We start from the raw sequence: 20,815 nt of genomic DNA on the forward strand, positions 1-20,815 counted from the left end.
TTGGTCAGTACTTACTTGCCAAAAAGGTTTAAAGGTTTTCAACTCGCAACTCTTACAAAGACAATAGATTTTGTTGAATTTACTACAGGTTTACAATTACAAGGTTTACAAATTGGTTTACAGTCTAAGTTGCGTACAGACGGAATGTGCAGCGGCGCTTTAGTCACGCTTTTGATGCGCATCATCTTCAGCCTCAGTGGTCTCTGTAATGGCAACGCCCGTATCCACGCGCGACTTGTCCACAGGATAAAGCCAGCGCTGATACAGATAGATAAGGAACACAATATCATCGCGCAGACAGGCCACGCGATGTGCCGTTGGCATGGTTATTATAAATGCAAAGAAGTCATCAATGAACGTATTGAATGCCTTGTACATGAAGGCGCGCCAAGGCAGAGCTGCCACAGACTTGAGTTTATAGTTGACGAACAGCTGCGGCAGCATAAACAGAAAGCCAAACGCATAGACGCCATTCACCAGCGAGTTGAGAGTCCAGGAATACCAGGAGCGATGCGGCTGATAGATCAAAGAGTAGATAGCACCGGCCACGCAAAGCGGATAAAGCAAATAGCTTAGATAGCGCATGCCCTGGCGATCAAATTGCTGCGTTTGTGCCTCCGCCAGCGCCGACGGCTGTGGCTGCTCTGCCTGCTCCAATTTGCGACGTATAAAACCGCTGAATGTCAGCTCCAAGCGCAATATCTTCTTGCATTTCCACAGCTCTATAAACATGCCCAGGCCGACGGGTATTAAAACCAAATACGAGGACTGCTCATCGAACAGATACAGAAAGATAACAATTTGCGAAAAGGCGCGCCAGAGTGTTGTGCGTGTGGACAGACCCGCATAGCTGCGTTTCGAGCGCCAAAAGGCTACGTCATTCTTAAAGCTCAAAAAGTCAAAGAGCAGCTGCAAGCAAACACAATTAATTAGCAACTCAAGTGGCAACTGTGTGTGCGTGTGCGCTTGACTTACATGAACGCTAGAGATGAGTATGGTGCCGCATAGCAGATACATATTGGTGTCCGAAAAGATGCCCTTCACCTCATCCACATCCTTGTTGGCAAAGCCCATTTTGTAGAGCGCCTGTGTGGCATGCTCCATGATCAGCATCAGACGCAGCTTGCCCACACCCACTGGATTGTAGTGAAAGCTAAATGTAAATTCGGTGGTATTGCGTGTTATTGGCACCAAGTGCTTGATGCGCGTATTAAATGCATCCGTTTGCAGTATGGGCAAAATCTGTTGATTACGATTTACGCGTATGAGCTGCGCAAGCTCGGGCGGCACGTCCGCTTGCGAAACTGAATACATATCGGTTAGCAGGCTGACAAATACATTGGAGCGTATATGCGTGCTGGGACGTGCTGCAGCCGGCGCGCTCTTCTTGGCAGTCTGGCTGGCTGCTGCTGTCTCTGGTTCGGTTGCTTTGCCCTCGCTTAGCAAATTGAATGCCTCTGCGCGTGGCAACATATATTCCGTTAGACTTAGCGTATGCACCGTTGTGGGCCCATCACGGCGCAACGTTTTCCATTCAAGTGGTTCACCTTGCAGCGCCAGCACGACATGCAGATACATGGTGCCATTGCGTCGCGTCTTGAGCGGCACATTCAACTCAAAGTCATGCTCAAACGATTGCCAGTAGTTAAAGTTTTGCTCCTTGTAGATATCCTGCACCTCACTGCTAATGGGAGTGCGCGTTGTCGATGTGAACAGTGCCAGCTGTAGGCGTGGCTTGTCGCCTAGCAACGATTCGTAGCAGGGCGTGTCAGTGCATTCCAATTTTGTAAATAGCTGCGACATTTGATAAATTGAATGCACAATATAGGCGAAGAACACAACGCCCAGCATTGTTGAGATCGACGGCATCGCCATTGTAATGTATTTAAGCTTAGTTTACATATAAAAATTTGCGTTAAAAAGACACATTTGCCTTATTGTTTACTGCGACGCAGGTAGGCAATTCACAGCAAGAAAACAGACAAAAATGCCGGCAACGTTAAGTTAACATAACAGAACTGTAACGCCAAGTGAACGTCAGCAGCGACAAACAAGCTAAATATGGGAGCAACTGTATTTTGAATTTGGAGCAGCCGCGTGTTTCTCAAGACAATAAAATGACTTTTATAGACTCGCAATATACTAATACATTTATCTTATTTATATAAATACGCTATGTTCATTTATTTTTGGCTGCTTTTGCAGTAAGCTTAGCTATTTTCAGCTCATTTAGCTTTTAATTATATGCAGCACTGCTGTACGTAAGCGCTGTCAACTAACACGGCCACGTTGCGATAACACACATACTGACATTTGTTATCGTTATCGCTAGCAGCGCACATGCTAGGGCGCCACTTTTGAAATGAGTGTGCAGTGAATATATTATTTGGTAGCAGTTTTTATTTAAAACATTTATACATATTACATATATAGTATATATACAACATGAATATTATAAAATTATGCACTAGAGTTTACATATTCGTTCGTTTTTATATAATTAAAACTATTAAGTACTATAACTTTAAAGTTTCCAAGAGCCTTTGGAATAAATTAAACGACTAAAATGTACACATTACAAAACAAAAAAAACAGCAATAGTAGAAAAGACAAAAAAAATTATATAAATGAAGGTACAAACAATGCTATAAATAAATGGAATTCGCGTCAGAAAGTTAAGGGTGCAAATGAATTAATAAAATATATGTATATATGTTTATGTATATGCGTATATAGTATAGTGATTATGAGTTTGTTGTATGTGTGGATACTTGTTCTTTATAGTAATTTGCATAAATAGACAACGATACTTGGCTGTGTGTGTGAGGAAGTGAAGGAAGCTTAGGCAATACGTTTTTTTCGACTAGGTGACAAGATTTTGAGCATTGTGACGACAGGCGCCTCAAAGGACATTGAGACAATGAAGGATAATAAATAGGAGGCAACTGTAAGACCAAAGAACATGACGACCATCAGATCGCCACCCAGATGCAGTGGCGCATCAGTATTCAGCGCCATAGAGCGTATGACAATGGGATGCACCAGATAGGCGCAGTAGGTGACACGCGAGAAGGGATAGAGACATGGAGCTGAGAGCAGCGAGTTGATATAGCCGCCATAGCCTGTGGAGCAGGCAATGGTAATCCAGGCGAGCGATAACGCCCAAGCCGAGTGACTCAACGAGCTGTAAGCGGCGGCTGTAAACTGCGACAGATCCGCACGATAAAGTCCAAAGACGAGCACAAACAGATTCAGCATGGCCAATGACCAGGCGCTGATCACTGTAAGCTTGGGCAGACGTATTTTACAATTGGTGCGGAACAAAATCCAGCCAACAGCCATGCCAATCAAGTAGGGACCCAAGCGTGTCCAGGGCTTGTCGTATATCTTGTCAAACAGCGCCAGCGGATCGTCGGTATTGGGGCGATGATTATTGGTGAATGCTACAATGGCGGTCGTAATCCAGGAGAGCACCAGGAACACCAAGGTCGTTATGGCCGAAAGCTTGAAGTGACGCACGCCGACAATCAATATAATGGCGCCAATCATATAGAACTGTGTGTCGTTGGCCAGATACCAGCTCCAGAGCATGCACTGTGAGTTGAAAAAGGGCAAAGGGTAAGCTAGAGATGCGGGCATAAAGTGGAGGTAGGACTTACCATTTCGTCTACAGGGAACAGCGTATTGATGTAGAGTATATTACGCCACCAGTAGTTGGGGCAGGTGATGTGATCCATGGTGGGCGGATCGAAAATGGAATAGGTAGCCAAGTACTTCATGGTGACCTGCACGACGCCCAGCACAAATAGATAAGGCGCCGTTAGACGCATAAAGCGATAGGCGACGAGGCCAAAGAAGTGAGCAGTGCCAGCGGTGAACTCATTGGCGCCCTTGCTCAGCTTATTCAACTTGCCCTTGGCATTGGTGCGAAAGTATAAATAGGAGATGAGAAAGCCGCTGATGAAGAAGAAAGTGTCCACGCTGAACGGACCATTGGTAATGGCCTGGAAAAAGAAATTCTGCTCCACATCCTTGCGCATTTCCATGTTATCCGAATATTTAAAGACCACAATGCAGGTGTGTCCAAGTATAACCCAAGCCATGCTGAAGGCGCGCAGTCCATGAATGCAGGGAATGGTGTCCGCACCCACATTGCGATCGCAAATGGCATTGAAGTTGGTTATGGCCGAGAAGGACAACAGCAGCTCCGAGTAGATGCTGAGCTTCTCCGGCTCATGCAGATGCCCCTCCAGATGCTCATCCGAATTGCTGTTCGCATTGCCATTGACAGCAACGCTGCCTTGGCTGCTGCTGCTGCTGCTGCCGCCGCTGCCAACAGCAACATGATGCGCCAGCTCATGATCATGCTCATGCTCATGGTCATGATGATGCCCATTGCCGCTGTCATTGTCGTTGGGCAAATGCAGCACCAGTTGATTGAGCTGCTTCAGCGAATCCGATTGACTGGAAGCCTTCAGCGCCTCCTCATGCGCCGTCATCGTATCGCTGTAGTCCGACGAGGCGCAGCCAATGCCCGAGCTTGTCTCACTGTTGTTCATCATTTCCTTGTCCTGGCGACGCAGCGTCTCCTGCAGCTTGCGCGTCAAGTAGATCTCGTAGAGCGTGCCGCAGCAGATCAAGCCCAGCACAGTGCAGGAAACCATGCTGAGAGAGCGAGTTAGAGAGAAAGAGAAAGCAAATTAGACAATGTGATAAACCGAATATGCACTGCAAAAAAATGTTTTGCATGCTTTGTTTACTTCATTAAAAAAATTGCAACGTTATAAATTCAAAATGTATTTAATAAGCAATAGAATTTTTGGACATAAAATTAATGTAGCTGCAAAGTTACACTGAAAAAAATTATTTTGCATGTATTGGATAATTTCATTGTTAAAATTTGCACAGATTTATGGCAAACAAATTATATTTTGCACTATCAAATTGCTTTAATGAATTTTGTTCTTTTATATTTAAGCTCAAATAGTTTTTTAGAAAGAGACAGCAAATCAGACAAAGTGCAAATGCAAATATACACTGCGAAAAATTGATTTGCATGCTTTGTTTACTTAATTAAAAAAATTGTAATATAAAATAATATCCTAAGTTGGCTGCAAAGTTACACTGCAAAAAATTGTTTATTAACTGCAATTACTTTAATTTTTTAAATTTATGCAAGACAAATAATACTTTGAGCTTTTTATGAATTTTGTTCTTTTATATTTAAGCACAAATAGTTTGTAAGAAAGAGACAGCAAATCAGACAATGTGTTAATGCAAAGTTACACTGCAAAAAATTAAATTATTAATACATATATTGCTCATTTAATTTTGCATGTACTATTTAAAAAATATATTTAAACTTATTGTCTGATTTTTTTTGAAGTTTAATTTCTTGCAGTGCAGCCGTTAATTGGCTCCATAAATATGCGCGAGGCGTGGCTCTATAGTTTGGCTGCTTCTTTTCTTTTTGGAACACGCGTGCTAATGGCTTAAGCCCACTGAGCTCAGCAGCTTGGCTCATGCCTCGGCGTTTGGCAAGCCGTTGGCAGTTCGCATGCTTAGGGCCAGCAGCTATAACATATTTTATATTTGTTTAAACTATTAACGCGCAACTGTTCGATTTTGAAAGTGAAGACGCGACACGTTTGCTTTTCCACTGAGAGCTACTTACATCAGCAGGCAAAAGGTTTTGTCGGCCCAAATGTTGAACTCCTTGTCGGTGGGCACGCGTATATCCAGCACTTGAACATCCCGATTGGAGAGCTCATGGCGGGCATAGCTGCTCAGCTGATCCACGTCGGCAATGCTGCAGGTGGAGGGCAGACAGAGACCCATGTAGACGGTGCGCAGCTAGAAATGAATTTTAATTAAATAGTGAATAGAGAATATTTATATATAATTTTAATATAAATTTCATTTAGAGCGTGCACTAATATTGAATTTCGGCTTAGTTGGATTGATATTTGATAATAAGCATAAAATAATTCGAAATAATTTATCACAAATAATCTCGAATTATTTTATGTTTATACAGAGTATATAATATATATGTACTATTATTTGAGAGCAGATTTAAAATAAGAATTTGATTCTTATTACATACATAGATAATATAATTTATTTTTTATGAGCACATAACATAAATAAATAAAATAAATACACTATAAATAATTAAAAAATTATTTAATTAAAAAAAAAACACTTGTGCTTGAACAAAAATAATGCAACAATAGCAATAAACCGAAGATTATGCTCAATGTATTGAAATTAATTTTTTAAATTATTTATTTGCTATATTATTTCCATGTACTATATTTATTTATATTAATAAATTAATGGCTTACTAATAATAATAATAACAAAAATTTAACTTTCACTTTCAAAATGGGAAAATAAATCTAAAGGGAATACGCATTTTGGTTACTTCTAACATAAGCTCTGCATTTTTTTAGGGGATTCTACGTACCACTGGTGTGGCCAGCGTCTCATTGAGCTGCAGCTTGAGCACATAGAAGCCGGGCTGGATTGGCGGCGGTTCGCTGTAGACGCTCGTGTATGCCTCAGCATAGGCCTTGGCAAAGGGCAGGCCGTTGTTGCGATTTCCCTTCGTGTTGTTGTTGTCCTTGCTGCTGGCGCTGTCCATGATGCTGGCGCCATCGTAGATGGCTTCGCAAAGGGCCAACGAACCCATCCAGTAGTTGTTGCCATAGAAGAAACCGGATGTGTAGTGACCGGAAGCATCGTCCACTGTAAAATGCAAGCACAAACAAAGAGAAGGGCATCAATTAAGGCTGTGACTAGCTGCTGCTGATTATATAATGTGCTGCTGCTGCTGTTGCTGCTTGCAACATGTTGCATATTGCCATAAAAAGTACACAAAACAGAAAAATAAATAAAAATGCGCGACTCGGTAACCAGTTGTACCAGTTTTGCCACAAAGCCCAGATAAAAAAAACCGAATCTCAACAGCAGCACAAGTTTCAGTTTTGTTTTTTTTTTTTCGGTCTTCAGCGGTTGCTGCAACATTTTGTGGCTGTTGTTGTTGCCACACCTGTTGTGTGACAAACTCTAACACTTCCACTTCCTCTTCGTCGTTGCCTTGACCAAATGCTCAGCAGACACGGGAGTGTTTAGTGGGGAGACGCTGGAAGCGGAGTGGGCTGGACTGGGGTGGTGGCCACTTGGCCTTAGCATATGAGTTATAAATGGCCCTGACCATGACTAGACAGGACAGCAGCACAGTGGTTGCAACACTTGGCATACATTTTTTTCTTGGACAGTTTTTCAAAATTAATTACTTCCCTATATGAGTTTTTTTTTTTTAAATTTTCTCATGTCTTATGTGCGCTTTTAATTAGTTAATACAAAACAGCTATAAAAGCAATAAATCTTAAAAATTCCCTTTAAAAAAATAATGGGAAATTATAACAAATTTTATGCAATGCACAGCTTTGTTTTGTTTTAAAGATGTTACTATATTCAAGCAATAATGTTGAAGCGCAGCATTTTTTAAATATACCATTATTTTTAAACAATTTTCCCAGTATTTTTAGCTTAATGTACAAAAAAATAAATAAAATGGGCTTCATATTTATGTATTTCAAATTCAAATTCAAAACACAGCTGAATTTTAAAACAAAGTATTTTATACAAAATAAACAAAATATCTGTATTTTTATTTATAAAAAATACCCTTTTATTTTTTTTTTGCAAAATGTTTTTGCCCAAACTGCTCGCAAATTGCAAAAATCCGCCAAACCAAATAACAATTTAAATTTGCGCACAAACCCCCGAACCCGAACCTTATATGTAAGTGTACCATATACACTATTTTATTTTTTTTTATGCAACTCTCTTTTACATGCATCTTCGTCTAGTAGGTTTTTGTGTGTAACACATTTTCAATTTAATTTGCGATTGAGGTCATTTGCTTTATTATTTTGTATGATGTGTGTGTTTATTTTTTATTTCGCTTGTCTCTGCGTATTTATTTCGTTTATGTAATTGTTGGACCAGCAGCAGCAGCAGCAGCAGCAGCCACCACCACAGATGGTCTAAGTTGAGAGCGACATATATATATGGCATTATTTATGATTGGGCGCAACCTCTAACTGGCTCAACATAACTCAAGTTGCTTTTTATAACAAGATTTTGTCTCATGTTCAATTGAACGTGTCATTCAAGCGTTTAACTTCTGCTGTGGCCTGATCATACATAAAACAGATGAAACAGCGCCGAAATATACAGACCGACAGCCATCAAGGTAATATGATGAACATGACAAAGCGCACTCTTAGTAGTGCATAGTATACGCCGTAGAAAAAACGCCCGTAAATGCGCAATCCGAAAATTCCATGCAAACAGGTAGCAAGATCTTTAAAGTTGAACTTGAACGCACTTGTCTCTAGCACTAGCGTTTAACCAAAGAAAAAAAAACCTCAGCTTATTATTTATTTATTATTCATTCATTCATTTATTTATTTTGTTGGTCATGTACATATGTGACACCTTGTACTTGTAATCAACAACCATCTAACCATTCTTGTCGCTAGTCTCAAGGTTCAGGCATTGGTCAAGAGCTAAGAGTTTATTTTAATAGCTTTAACTTTTAGGCTTACAGAAAATACATAAAATAAAATAAAAAATGGGTTTAGAGCAGAGCATTTAGTTTAATTAGAAACTTGTGTAGCTGCAGCTATCGGATAATATTAATTTATTCCACATTCTTGCATAAGGTCAAGAGCTAAATAGCTCAGAGGCTTTAAAAAATATTTAGGCCTTACAAAAATAAAGAAATTTTTTTATAGAGCAGTTTATTTAGCCTGCTGCACTTATCGATGCTATCGATAACATTTAATTAAAATTTATTGCATGCTGCTAAGCTTGGGCAATAGCGCTGAAGCTTAGAAGCTTTAGCTATTTAGTTGAGTGTGTTTGTCATAGATTAGCGCATTTTGTTTAATATGAGACGTTGCTTGCAGTTATCGATTTATTGATTCTATAACTTAACATATTGGCTCAACAGCTCTGAAGCTTAAAAGCTTCATCTTTTAAACAAAACATTTTAGTGTGTTTTTAGTTGAGAAATGCTTGTCATCGATTAGCGCATGCAGTTTAATTAGAGCCTTTTGTTGCAGTTATCGATTGTATCGATGACATTTATTGATTTAACATAAGTCTCTTCCTTATTTGCTTAACTTTTAGTTGATATGCCAAAATTCGCTAAATACTTAGCTCAGCTACTTGTCTTGCCTCATAATTGCAAACTTATTAACATTAGTTAGCTTTTTTTTTTGTTGTTGTTGTGATTTGCTTGGTTGGCTATAAATTCATTGTCACCGTGGTGTCAATGAATTTGTCAATTTCGCATTTGGCAACTACAATTTGACAATCCCGACAGCTTGTATAGTTTTGGCTTCAGCCCGTGAGAGATTAAGAAAAGATTTGAAAATGAAATGTTTGATTGTTGGGGCAACCAACAAAGGTGTTAACACCAGCAATGACAATTAAGCAGTGGAGACCACACCCTTTGCCCCGTGGCCCTGTTGGCTGCTGCTGTTGAAATATTGTTTGATTGATGAAATGCCTGCACAAAAATAATCATAAATAATATGCTGAAGCTGAAGCTTAAGCTAACAACGACAGGCCCAAAACCCCGAAAAGAAAAAAAACTGTTGACGGTTCATTGCGAAAGGTTTGCAAAAACAAAAACACCAAAAATTATAAACAAAAATATTAGCAAACAACGTAACGTATTTATTGTCTTTACTTTTAGTTTTTGGATAGGCGAAATAAATTGTTGTATAAGTGTAATTAAGGCAATTTAGATGCGCCATACGATTGATTGATTCGATTTGGCAAGTTAACAACAATACGAGCGGCTATCGATTGTATCGATAACAATGTTAGCTGGAATTGTAAATGTTTCAAGGATAATGTGCAAGTCGTAAAATGAAATAGCGATTGAACTATTTGATAATACGGCATAGGGCCAGCAAAACGTTATACGAGGCTATGGATTGATCTGAAAATTCAAGAATTATCTAACTATTATTTATACTCATTTCAACACAACAATATTTCATATTTTTAGCCAACTACGCGCCTTAAATTTAAACGTTGCAATTAAAGCTGCCAAAGCGAAAAAACGTGCGTCAGAACCATTAAACAATAAACAATTTAATGCCATAATGTAATGTGCAGTAAAAAACGATTAAAAACAATTTGCTTTGTTGTTGCTTATTAGCAATTTATATAATAATATTTGCTTGCGTAGACCATTTTGTCCAAATACGCTGATGAGTTAGGATTTCTGCTGATTTCGCTTATTTGATTTGTTTATATCGACGCCGCCAGCCCAAAGGGCAGGGCCACAATTTGAAATATTGAAAAACTTTCAAACTGCGCATTGCTTAATGATAAAAAACAAAAAAAAAAAAACATTGAGACTGTGTAATCATAAATGTCAACAAATTTTTGTATAAACATACTTAAATCTGTCGCTAATATATGCATGTCTATATCTATATATAGTCTATGACGACGCTGCTGATGGGTTCAGTATTATGGCCACACGCATTTTTTAATGCTCAAGCAAGCATTTGGCATTTGTTTGAATTTTTGCTGCTTGTGGTTGCTGCACTTGAAATTTTATTTGCAGTTCTATGCAATTTTTATTGTCATAGACCTTGAAGTGATCAATAACTTTTGCTTTAAGGCAGGTTCTCTGTTCTGCCGAGCGTCGCAACATTAAACATATTTTTTAGTAAACAATTTTGGGCGCGTCTGTCTGAACTTGAAGCTTGAGCATAACTTTGATTTAACCAACATTCATGATATTTAAAATTAGCATAAATATTTTTTAGTATTTAATATAAATTTGCTTAAGCTGTGGATCAACAATTTTTTAAAATTAATATGTTTAAAATATATTTTGTTAGTTTGCTTATAACTTTTTTTAAATTATTTTCAAAAAAACTTGAGCTAAATATTATTTAAGATTTAAGTTCACTCTTTTATTATTTAAGACTTAATTCACAATTTTATTTGATAAATACTACTAACTACTGTTGCTACTACTACTAATACTACTTCTACTACTAATACTAATATATACTACTACGTAATACTACAACTACTGCTACTACTACTAATACTACTTCTACTACTAATAATAATATATATAATACTAAGTAATACTACAACTACTGCTACTACTACTAATACTAATTTTACTATTTGATATATAATACGAACTAATACAACAACTATTTGATAAACACTACTAGCTACTACTTCTACTATTTGATATATACTACTAACTAATACTACTTCCATTTGATAACTACTAAAACTTATTTTACTACTAATTCTAATATTTGGTAAACACTACTACCTACTATTTGATAAACACTACTATTTGATATATACTACTAACTAATGCTACTTGCATTCCATAACTACTAAAACTTATTTTACTACTAATTCTATTATTTGATAAACACTACTAACTACTACTGCTACTACTATTTGTTGCCAACTGCTAACTGCACTGCCTTACACAATTTTCATTGTCTACTTTGATTATATAACACTCAACATTATTAAATTTGTCTGCCTGTTTTTTTGGCTGAAAAAGTTTCAAGGCATCAAATCGGCGCGCTCTAATTAATTGCCAAGTGTTTAGCCAAGTTAACATCAAAAAAAGAAGAACAAAAAATTATAACCAAAGTTCAACTAGTAGTTGGCGTGTTAATAGACAGTTTAGAACATTCTAAACCTTCAATAAAATTAATAATAATTATGTTTTCTTATAGTTAATGTAATTTTTTTTGGCAATCGTGTTGTTTGCTCATTAGTTGAAGAGTTGAATGAATGGCAGCACATTAAGCTGTAGCAAGCGTTGCACAACTAGTAAATACACTTTGTTTTTTACATTTTAAATGCGTGGCCCTAAGTAAAACTCAAGCCAAGGCGCTATGAATGATTTAAAGTCGTTTTAGAGCCAAAAATTTAGTTGTCTATAATTTGGACTTTGCTTTCTGTAAAACTTAAAAACTTGAAAAGCGCAACTGAATTAAGCTTTAGCTTAACATTTTATTTGAGTTTAAATTGGCTATTGCTAACGTCTTTTTTAATGCTTGGCTGCCTTTGCTTGAAAATGAAAATATTTCCTAGAGAGTTAAAAATTTGCAAATATTTGTTATGCAGCTCTTGACTTGACAGTTCAGTTCCATAATCTGCCGACAGCAGCAACTTGGGCGTCAAATTCAATGTCAATGTTGTCGCTGTCTTGAGGTTGGAGGTTCAAGTGCGCGACGCTTGGCTTATCAAATGAGCAACAGTTGCTGGTGGGCGGCAGCAGCCAACAATCTGCTGCTGCTGCTGCTGCTGGTGCTGCTAATGGCATTGAAACCATTTGCCAAACAATTGACAATTGAAGATTTCGTTTTGTATGGCAATAACAATAACGATAAGCTGCTGATGGTTGCTGCCGCCGCTTTCTCGAGCATTGACAGCAGCAACTGTGGCGCGTTAGAGTGAGATAGCAAATATTGTTGCTGTCGTGTTTTGTCTGCGCTTTGCCGTTTGCTTCGTTTCCAAAAATTTACGCATATATCTTTCTACAAAGATTCGGCACAAGGTCAGCTGCATCTTCAACCCGTTTCGATGACTAACTGGTATTTCTCACTGCAATACTCTAGCCTCCTGCCCCGCCACGCCCCTGCCCGCCTACCCGCCTCTACATCATCATCATCTAGTGTATTCGCTTTTGCGTAATGTGCGTGCCAGTTTATATCAACAACAACAACAACCACATTATGTTCATAATCACAATCAAGTTCACTTTTGTCTATTTGCAGATTTGGAACTCGAAAGTCCAAACTCCAAACTCCAAACGTTGAGTCAGGCCATTTGGCTATTCAATCATTTACAAATTACAATAATTAACTGCAATTCTTTGGACAGAATGTCAAAAGTCATGCTGAGCTTGCAACATTTAACTGCAAGTTGCATATTTATTATTATAATAATTTTATTCACTACAAAATTAAAGCTTAAAATAGAAAAAAAATATCAGTTAAAGTTTATTGTTTTCTGAATTAATTTTATAAAAATAAATAAATAAGAAATAGCGCAAAATAGTTCTATTTATTTTTTATTATTTTTAAAAATTTGTCTGAATTAATATTTTTACTAATTTCTTGATAAAAAAACATGAATCGGTTCAAGTTATTGTTTTTAATTATTTTAATGTTAGCTTGTAAATTAATTTAGTTACATTTTATTTATTTAAAAAATAATTTTAATTATTATTATGAATTAATATTTTAACTCATTTGCATAGGTTCAAGTTATTGCTTTTAATATTTGCTTGTGAATTAATTTAGCTGCATTATATTTATTTAAAAAATACTTCTAATTCTAGCTACAAATTAAAAATAAATATTTTTTATTCAGCTAATAATGTAATAATGAAAATTGTCTTAAAACTTCGAGCAATCAAATTTAGCTTTCTGCTAAAATGTGAGTCAAGTATATATAGATATATATCTGTTTATAGTTAATTTTGATGTAATATTTAACAGTCAAGCTGACACATTTTTATAATTTCAATTACAATTTTGCGGCATGACTAAGAGTTTTTATGTTTTTAATTTGTTGTGTGATTTAATTTGCAACTTAACGACAATTGAATGTGTTTTTGGTATGACATGCGTTAAAAAAAAAAAATGTAATCAAGACGTAAGAGGCGAGAGTGAGCTAAAGCTAAAGAAGTGCGACAAAAAGTAAACAAACCAAATAAAAAAATTTGCATTTTCAAATGCGCGCCAATTGGAATTTTTTTTTTCAAGTTTAATGCGCCACTTGGTCTTGGATTGGGGCACACACATCGCGTAACTTAATCAAACGATTTCTATGGCAAACGTTTATAGTTGTTGCCAATATTAAATGCAGCCGACCTCAATTTGGGAATGACTTTGAGTGCGAGAGAGTTTTAGTACCAAAGCTGTCACTCTGAAAAGCAAAGAGCAGAGACTTCCGTATGGTAAAAGCAGCGACGGCGACGGCGACGGCGACTGCGACGTGCGCTGCATTTGAAATTATTATGAAATGTATATTTTAGCCATAACTCTATTTGGGGTTATTGACCATAATTGCATATACGTTAATAATGAATATACAGATATTAAATGTTAGCTGCGCCGCTTTAGCTTTAACGCATTTTAGGGCAGCGGCGTGACTGCGCGATTTCGATTGCATAAGCTGAAGCCAAAAATTTATGTTAAGTGAAAGAGAAAGGTAGCGTGTTGAACTATATTCTTCGTCTAGTTACGTCACGAAAGTGCAAAACAAAAGAAAACGAGCAACATAGTAAAAGCTAAGCTAAAGCTTTAAATTAGTTGCTGACTTTGCTTAGAAATATTCAAAATAGTTGTGCAATTATTAAGGAACAGGAAAAATGTATTAATTTAATATTTAGTTAAGATTGAAAAACTTATAGAGCAGAGATACATTACAAGCGAAAGATATAGACAGCAATGAAGCTAGAGAACTAATTTGATTTATTCTAAAATTGCAAAAAAATTTAGAAAAAGTTCTCAATAAGTTGATACATTTTATATGTTGTAAAAAAGGAAAAATATATAAAAATAGGTTTCAAAATTAGCAATGAAAGAGAGAGAGAAACGCTTTAAAAAATGTAGCTTAAGAACTAAATTTCAGCAAATTATTGTCAAGTAGTTAAATCTTTGATTATTGGTGAATATAAGAGAGAGAGAGAGAAAGAGAGAGCATATATTTACAATTTAAGCCAGAAAGAAATAAACAAATTGCTGTTGATGATAAAATTCTGAAAAAATTTTTAAAAAATTTCTTTTGTATTCACAATAAATGTCAATAAATATTTGACATGTAGTTTTATTATTAATAAAATACTATAAATTATAAAATATATATGAAAAGATTTGCAATAAATTTTCGATTCGAAGAAGCAAAGCGAAAGCGCAGGAATTGCAAAATAAAAAGCATAAGTCAAACTATTTTTTTTTATTAATAAAAATTTCAATAAATTCTGAAATCTAAACTATAAAACAAACAAAGCAACAAATTAGAAATTACTACAAATAAATTAAATACTAGTAATAAAATAATAGAGATTTTAAAAATATATGAAAAGATTTGCAATGAATCTTTGAATCGAAAGCACAGGAATTTTAAAATAAAAAGCATAAGCTAAGCAATAAAAATGACAATAAATGTTGTAAGCTAAACTAAAAAAGTTATAGGCAACAAATTGGAAATTACTACAAACAAATAAAAAGAATCTCAGTCAATTTATGAATGAAAAGCAACTGCAACTGAAACTTTCTTGCTGCTGTCACAACTTTGGAGATTGTCATGCCCACTTAGCATACAGAAAATGGCCTGGCCAACAATTCATCAGCGAACAAGCCTTGACAACTTGTCAAGTCAAGAAAAAAAACTTTCGCTGGAGCACAAAGGGAACGAGCCCAGATCAAAAGCGAGCGAGACTGTTTAACAATAAATCTAAATGCAGATGTAACGCACGGCGACGATTACATGGCGGCCCTAAAAAAACAAAATTAAATGACGATTGCACATGAAATTGTCAAGCAGTAAAAAGCAGAAAAGCGAGACAGGCAAAAAAGCGGCAAAGGTTTGTTGCCTAAGTCATTTGCAGTTGAAATTGAAATTCAAATGTCGGTCAAAGTTGAAAGTGTGTATGCCAACAAATTGAGCGTTATTGTTGCTAATGGCAAAAGCAGCAACAGCAACAACAACAACAACAACAACAATAAGAGTTTAGCGCGCGGTCATTTTTGCCAGCAACAGCAACAAGCAACAAACAAACAAGCAACAACAACAACAAAAAACTGCAAGACATTGCAACAATCAAATTAAAGTTATGTTATGTAAGCGCTGGACAACAACAATAACAACAACAACAGCAGCAGCAACTTATCTGCAACTGTTGCTGCTGCTGCTGCTGCTGCTAGATGTTGCTGCTGCTGCTGTGTTTACAGCAGCAATATGCTTGCTGACTTGGCGTGTTTATTTGTTGTGCAATTTACGTCTGTCTGTCTGCTTCTTCTTTATTTTCTTATAGCTTTATTATTGCTATTTACAACAACAACAACTATGGGAAAAAGCAGTAGAAATTATGTTGCGTGACGTTTCATTTTGCACAAAGACTGTAATTGCCTGGCTTACTTTCCACCCCCCCACCCCCCACCGCTGCGCTGCTCACTTGTTGCTTAACTTGGCTGCGCATATTGGCCTAAAAACTCTTGCCACAATATTGAAAACAGGCCAGGCACGCGCTAGCTGCAACAGTTGGTCAACAACAGCGTCGCTTTGTTAGCTTGGCCAACATACTTGGCTTTTCTTTTTAAGCCAAAAAAGGTCAATTTCCTAGTAAAAAAAAAACAAAGTTAGCTTTGCCCTTTGCTTCAATTTTTTAACACATGTATGAAATTTTGTTTTGGCCACGTTTCATTGCCAGGATTAGCACAGCAGTTTTTTTTGTTTTTGTTTTTTGCGGCCCCAGTTGTTAGCCATGGTAGCCACTTGGCCTTCGATTCAAGCCAATTTGCCAGCAGCAACAACAAGTGCAAGCAACTGTTGCTGCTGCTGCAACGTCAACCAAGCGCAACAGCAGCAACCGTTTAGAACCAACACCAAGATAAGCTCAGGCATTGCAAGTTCAACTACTAAATACACTTTGATATTTTGTTAAAAATATTTAACAAAAAAAATTATAAATCATATAAAAGTTTAATCAGCAGCTGTAGCAAATTTCTAATATAAAAAAAAACATTTAAATTTAAAAGTGTATTGTTTATATAGCAATTCAAGTGCAGCAATAATTTTTTTTTATAATAATTTTTACGCCTCAAAAAATTGCCAATTTATTTTTAAAGTAACACAATAAATTCATTAGTGAGTTTTGGCACTTAATAAATTTATTTGTTTTTAGTTTTTAGCAACAGCAAACTTTAAAAAAAATTAATTAATCTTAAATGGTAAATGGCATAAATAAATTAATTAAATTTTGTAGCTTAGCACATATTGCCTAATTTATTTTTTATATAAATTAAAATTACAATGGCGGCAATTAAGTCATTTAGAAATTTGTTTAAAACAAACAATTCATTGCAAATTTATCTGCACTTTATGACTTTTTTTCAGCTTTCTCGTTACGAATTTGGCACCCAAGTGTAATATACCCCGTTCAGCTTAAGCAGAAACCAAAGTGAATCATAACTGGGCCACATTTGAAAGCCATTAAAAGCTTGAACTTGGCCAACGACTTGACCAAGTCTAAATTAAGACAACGTTCTTTTAACAAATAAGAGTGCAAAGTATCCTGTTTGCTTGTACAGCCAACAAAGGCGGCAAAATTTGTTTAAATATTTTACTTTTATTTGTTAGTCACACACACACAAAGCGCGCAAAACTTTCAAAAGAAACCGTGTATAAAAAAAAAATATAGCAACAACAATTAGTCGTAAAAATGAAGAAAGAAACAATTTTTTTTTCTTTTTGATTTTTTTTTTGGGATTTTTGTGCCGTCTTGACGGCATTTGTGTTAATTGATTGCATAACCGAACACAAAGCGCCAAGAAAAAAAAAAGACACAAGACAGGCATAAACTCACTTAAATGAGAGAGAGAGAGAGAGAGAGACTCGAAGAGTCAGTCGCACATTCATTCATTCCACATGCAGCCGAGTTGAGTGTGTTGGTCAGTGGGGCGGCAACAGTGGGCGTGCCACTGGCGCAACCAAAAAAAGTCAAAAAGACCAAACTGTGCGCCAAGCCAAAGTCCGTATAAAAAAAATTTAACAAAAACAAAAACTTGAAACAAGTCGCACAACATTTATTCATAATTTTTGTTGTTGTCAAAAATTGCAGCTCACAATCAGTTGCAAGCAGTGTTAGTTGCATAGCAAGCAGTTCAAAAAAAATAAAGTATACGCCAGTCGTTTTTTTTTATAATTATTTTATTTAAGATAACTAATGACTGTGTTTATTTGTTTCGCAAAAAAATTATTCAACAAAAATTTATTAACATAAAAAATATAAATATGATACTCCCATAAAGTTTTTATAAAAGAAAAAAAATTAATTTACTAACTAAAACTAGTTTATTTCAGGCCAAATTTTTAAACAAAAATAAAATGTTTCGTTTTAAAAAATATTTAAAAAATTAAATTTAAAAAAATATTATGAATTCATTTTAAGTTTGAATAAAATTAATCAACTCCCTAAGGATTGTTATTTGGTATTTCATCTTAAGACTGACGATTCATATACATAAAATATAATAAACAATGAAAAAATAATTTCAACTTCTAGGCTAAATTTGTAATCAAATAAAATGGTTTAAAAAATAATATTAAGAATTTGATGTTTGAAAAAAATTGATCAACTGCCTAAGGATTGTCTTTTGGTTCATCTTTTTAAGACTGACTATCTTAATTATAAATTTATTCAAAGAATTTCAACTTCTAGGCTAAATTTTTAAACAAAAACAAAATGCTTTCGCTTAAAAAAATATATTTAAAAATAACATTTAAAAAATATGATGAATTTATTTTAAGTTTGAAAAAAATTTATCAACTGCCTGAGAATTGTTTTTTGATTTATCAAATTATAAATTTATTTAAATTTTTACTTTCAATTCGCGTCTAAACATAATACTCTAGAGCAACTGCAATAATACTTAGTGCCAAGTTTCTACAACAATATCCAATTACAGTTACGACTACGGGGCGCTGACATAATGACCAAACAATTTGCCAAAAAACAAAAGCAAAAAAAAAAAAAAAAAAAACAATATCTTAATACAAAGCTTGCACATATTGGCATGTTGAGCTAGAAATCAAATCACAATTGCAACGCGTTGTTGATGTTGTTGTTGTTGCTTTGGTCGTGGCAAGAACTAATTGCGACCTTGGCGTCGATAGCCGTCGCCAGTGTGCGCACATGTATTTATGTAGATTGGTAACTTGGCAGTTTTTACAGTCACCCATTGGCCACACAGTTGGGCCTAACTATAAACATCACGTACAGCAGCAGCAGCAGCAGCATCAACAGTAATAACATTAATATTAACGATAAGCTAAGTTGCAAATGAAATTTTCGCATTGATTTTTATATTTTTGGCGATCAAAGCTAATAACAGTTGACTATATCAGACAAATTGTCAACTTGTCATTATTTTAAGTCAGTTGAAGGCTATAAAACGCTTTGGCTTGACATTTAATTTACCGATTTGCCGATATGTTCTTAATTGAGTTGTTTGCATTAAATGTTGTTGAGATTTAAAGCTTAAGCTTTTAAATTTAATTTTTCAAAGACAAGCAATTTTTTTTAAAATTATTTTTATTGCTTTTCAAAAACTATTTCTAACTAATTATGAAATTTGCATTTGTGCTTAATTTTTCAAAATCACTTTTGCAATGAATGAATTTGAATTTGCTTATTTATTTATTAACTTACATATGCAAATTTGCACAAAATGTTATTCTTAGCCTTAGAAATATTAAAACTTCGAGAATATGCAACGCAGTAAATTTATTTTGTTTTTTTTTTTCTAATTTTTTTGAATGCAATCTAAGAAATTCTTACAATATTTTTAAGCTCAGAAATATAATTATTTATTTTCAAGCGCTTAAAATTAATTATCTGAGAATGTAACTGTTTTCTTTTAAAATTTTTAATTGTTTTCGAAAATGTTTCTCGTTTATTGCAGCTTTTAGTATAAACACAACTGTACTTACTTTTGACAGCCCACATATTGGCATTGGTCAAGCCACGCAGATAGGTGCGCATGTCCTTGGTGCAGTTAACGCTTAACGTCCTGGCTTCCTCCACATGCGGCCACTGCGCTGCCAGCAGCGACAGATCAAAAACGTTGAGCACATCTCGCAGTCGCTGCGAGCGTGACAGATTAAAGTTTTGATTGTTGGCATCCGTTTCCGTTTGCAGGCTCAAGTTAATGACATTGTGTTGGGCATCGAGGGGCTGAGTGGCTACAGCATGGGACTTGTTGTTGTCCTTGTCAATCGCTGCCTGCGTTGCTGTCAGTAGCAGCAGCAGCAGCAGCACTTGAAAGCGCATGATGCTCAAAGCGCACAGTTAAAAAAAATAAATAAATATAAGCCACAAATTGATTGGGCACGATTTTCTGGTTCACTTTCACTTAAAGACAACACCAAAAAAAAAAAAAACCAATAAACGAAGGGATTTAAAATTCCCAAAAATATATGTATCAATATTGAAAATGTATGTCGACTCTTTTTGTTTTTGTCAATATTTTAATTTAATTTTCATTTTCACAAAATGCACAACAAAATTTCAAACAAGCTTTGCCGCACGCTTGTTGTGTAATAATTTCTTTAGTTAACCGTTAGAATTGCTCAGTTTGAGTTTGGTTTTATTTTTGGCACTTTTACTTTTGTTTTGCGCATAATCACAACAAAAACAACAACACGATGATTTAGTGTGTGTGTGTGTGTGGGGCCACTAAAGGGTTAATGTAGGCGCGTTACGTTGGAAGCTGTATTTAGTATTTAGTGTAACTGGGGAGCGACCAAAATATAGACGACCGCTTGGCATGAACGCACGTCAACGAATTGCGGCTGCGCGTCTTGGCCAGCTGTAAAAATATGTGAACAATTTCAAAAACGCAGGCCCCAAAAAGACGTTGTCGCCAGCGCCAGCGCCAGCAGCGCAGCGACGGTCGCGCAACAGCGAGAGCCGAAAAAAACTAACAAAAGCAAA

The 20,815-nt window shown here is 35.8% G+C and overlaps 2 protein-coding genes across 2 annotated transcripts; both read right to left on the reverse strand.

Annotated features, from left to right (window-relative positions):
- Positions 1 to 56: 56 nt before the first annotated feature.
- LOC108605688 (cleft lip and palate transmembrane protein 1-like protein) lies at positions 57 to 1,976 on the reverse strand. Its single transcript, XM_017995479.1, has 2 exons — positions 976 to 1,976; positions 57 to 909 (listed from the first exon to the last, which is right to left on the reverse strand). The coding sequence occupies exons 1-2, from the start codon at positions 1,873 to 1,875 to the stop codon at positions 160 to 162; spliced, it is 1,650 nt and encodes a 549-aa protein (XP_017850968.1). The 5' UTR covers positions 1,876 to 1,976; the 3' UTR covers positions 57 to 159.
- A 770-nt stretch (positions 1,977 to 2,746) lies between these two features.
- Positions 2,747 to 20,152, reverse strand: LOC108605034. The gene is made up of 5 exons (XM_017994602.1): positions 19,813 to 20,152; positions 6,470 to 6,750; positions 5,675 to 5,853; positions 3,660 to 4,665; positions 2,747 to 3,594 (listed from the first exon to the last, which is right to left on the reverse strand). The coding sequence occupies exons 1-5, from the start codon at positions 20,150 to 20,152 to the stop codon at positions 2,842 to 2,844; spliced, it is 2,559 nt and encodes an 852-aa protein (XP_017850091.1). The 3' UTR covers positions 2,747 to 2,841.
- Positions 20,153 to 20,815: the final 663 nt, after the last annotated feature.

The sequence above is a fragment of the Drosophila busckii genome, chromosome X (assembly GCF_011750605.1).
Source record: "Drosophila busckii strain San Diego stock center, stock number 13000-0081.31 chromosome X, ASM1175060v1, whole genome shotgun sequence".
NCBI classification, from domain to species: Eukaryota; Metazoa; Arthropoda; class Insecta; order Diptera; family Drosophilidae; genus Drosophila; species Drosophila busckii.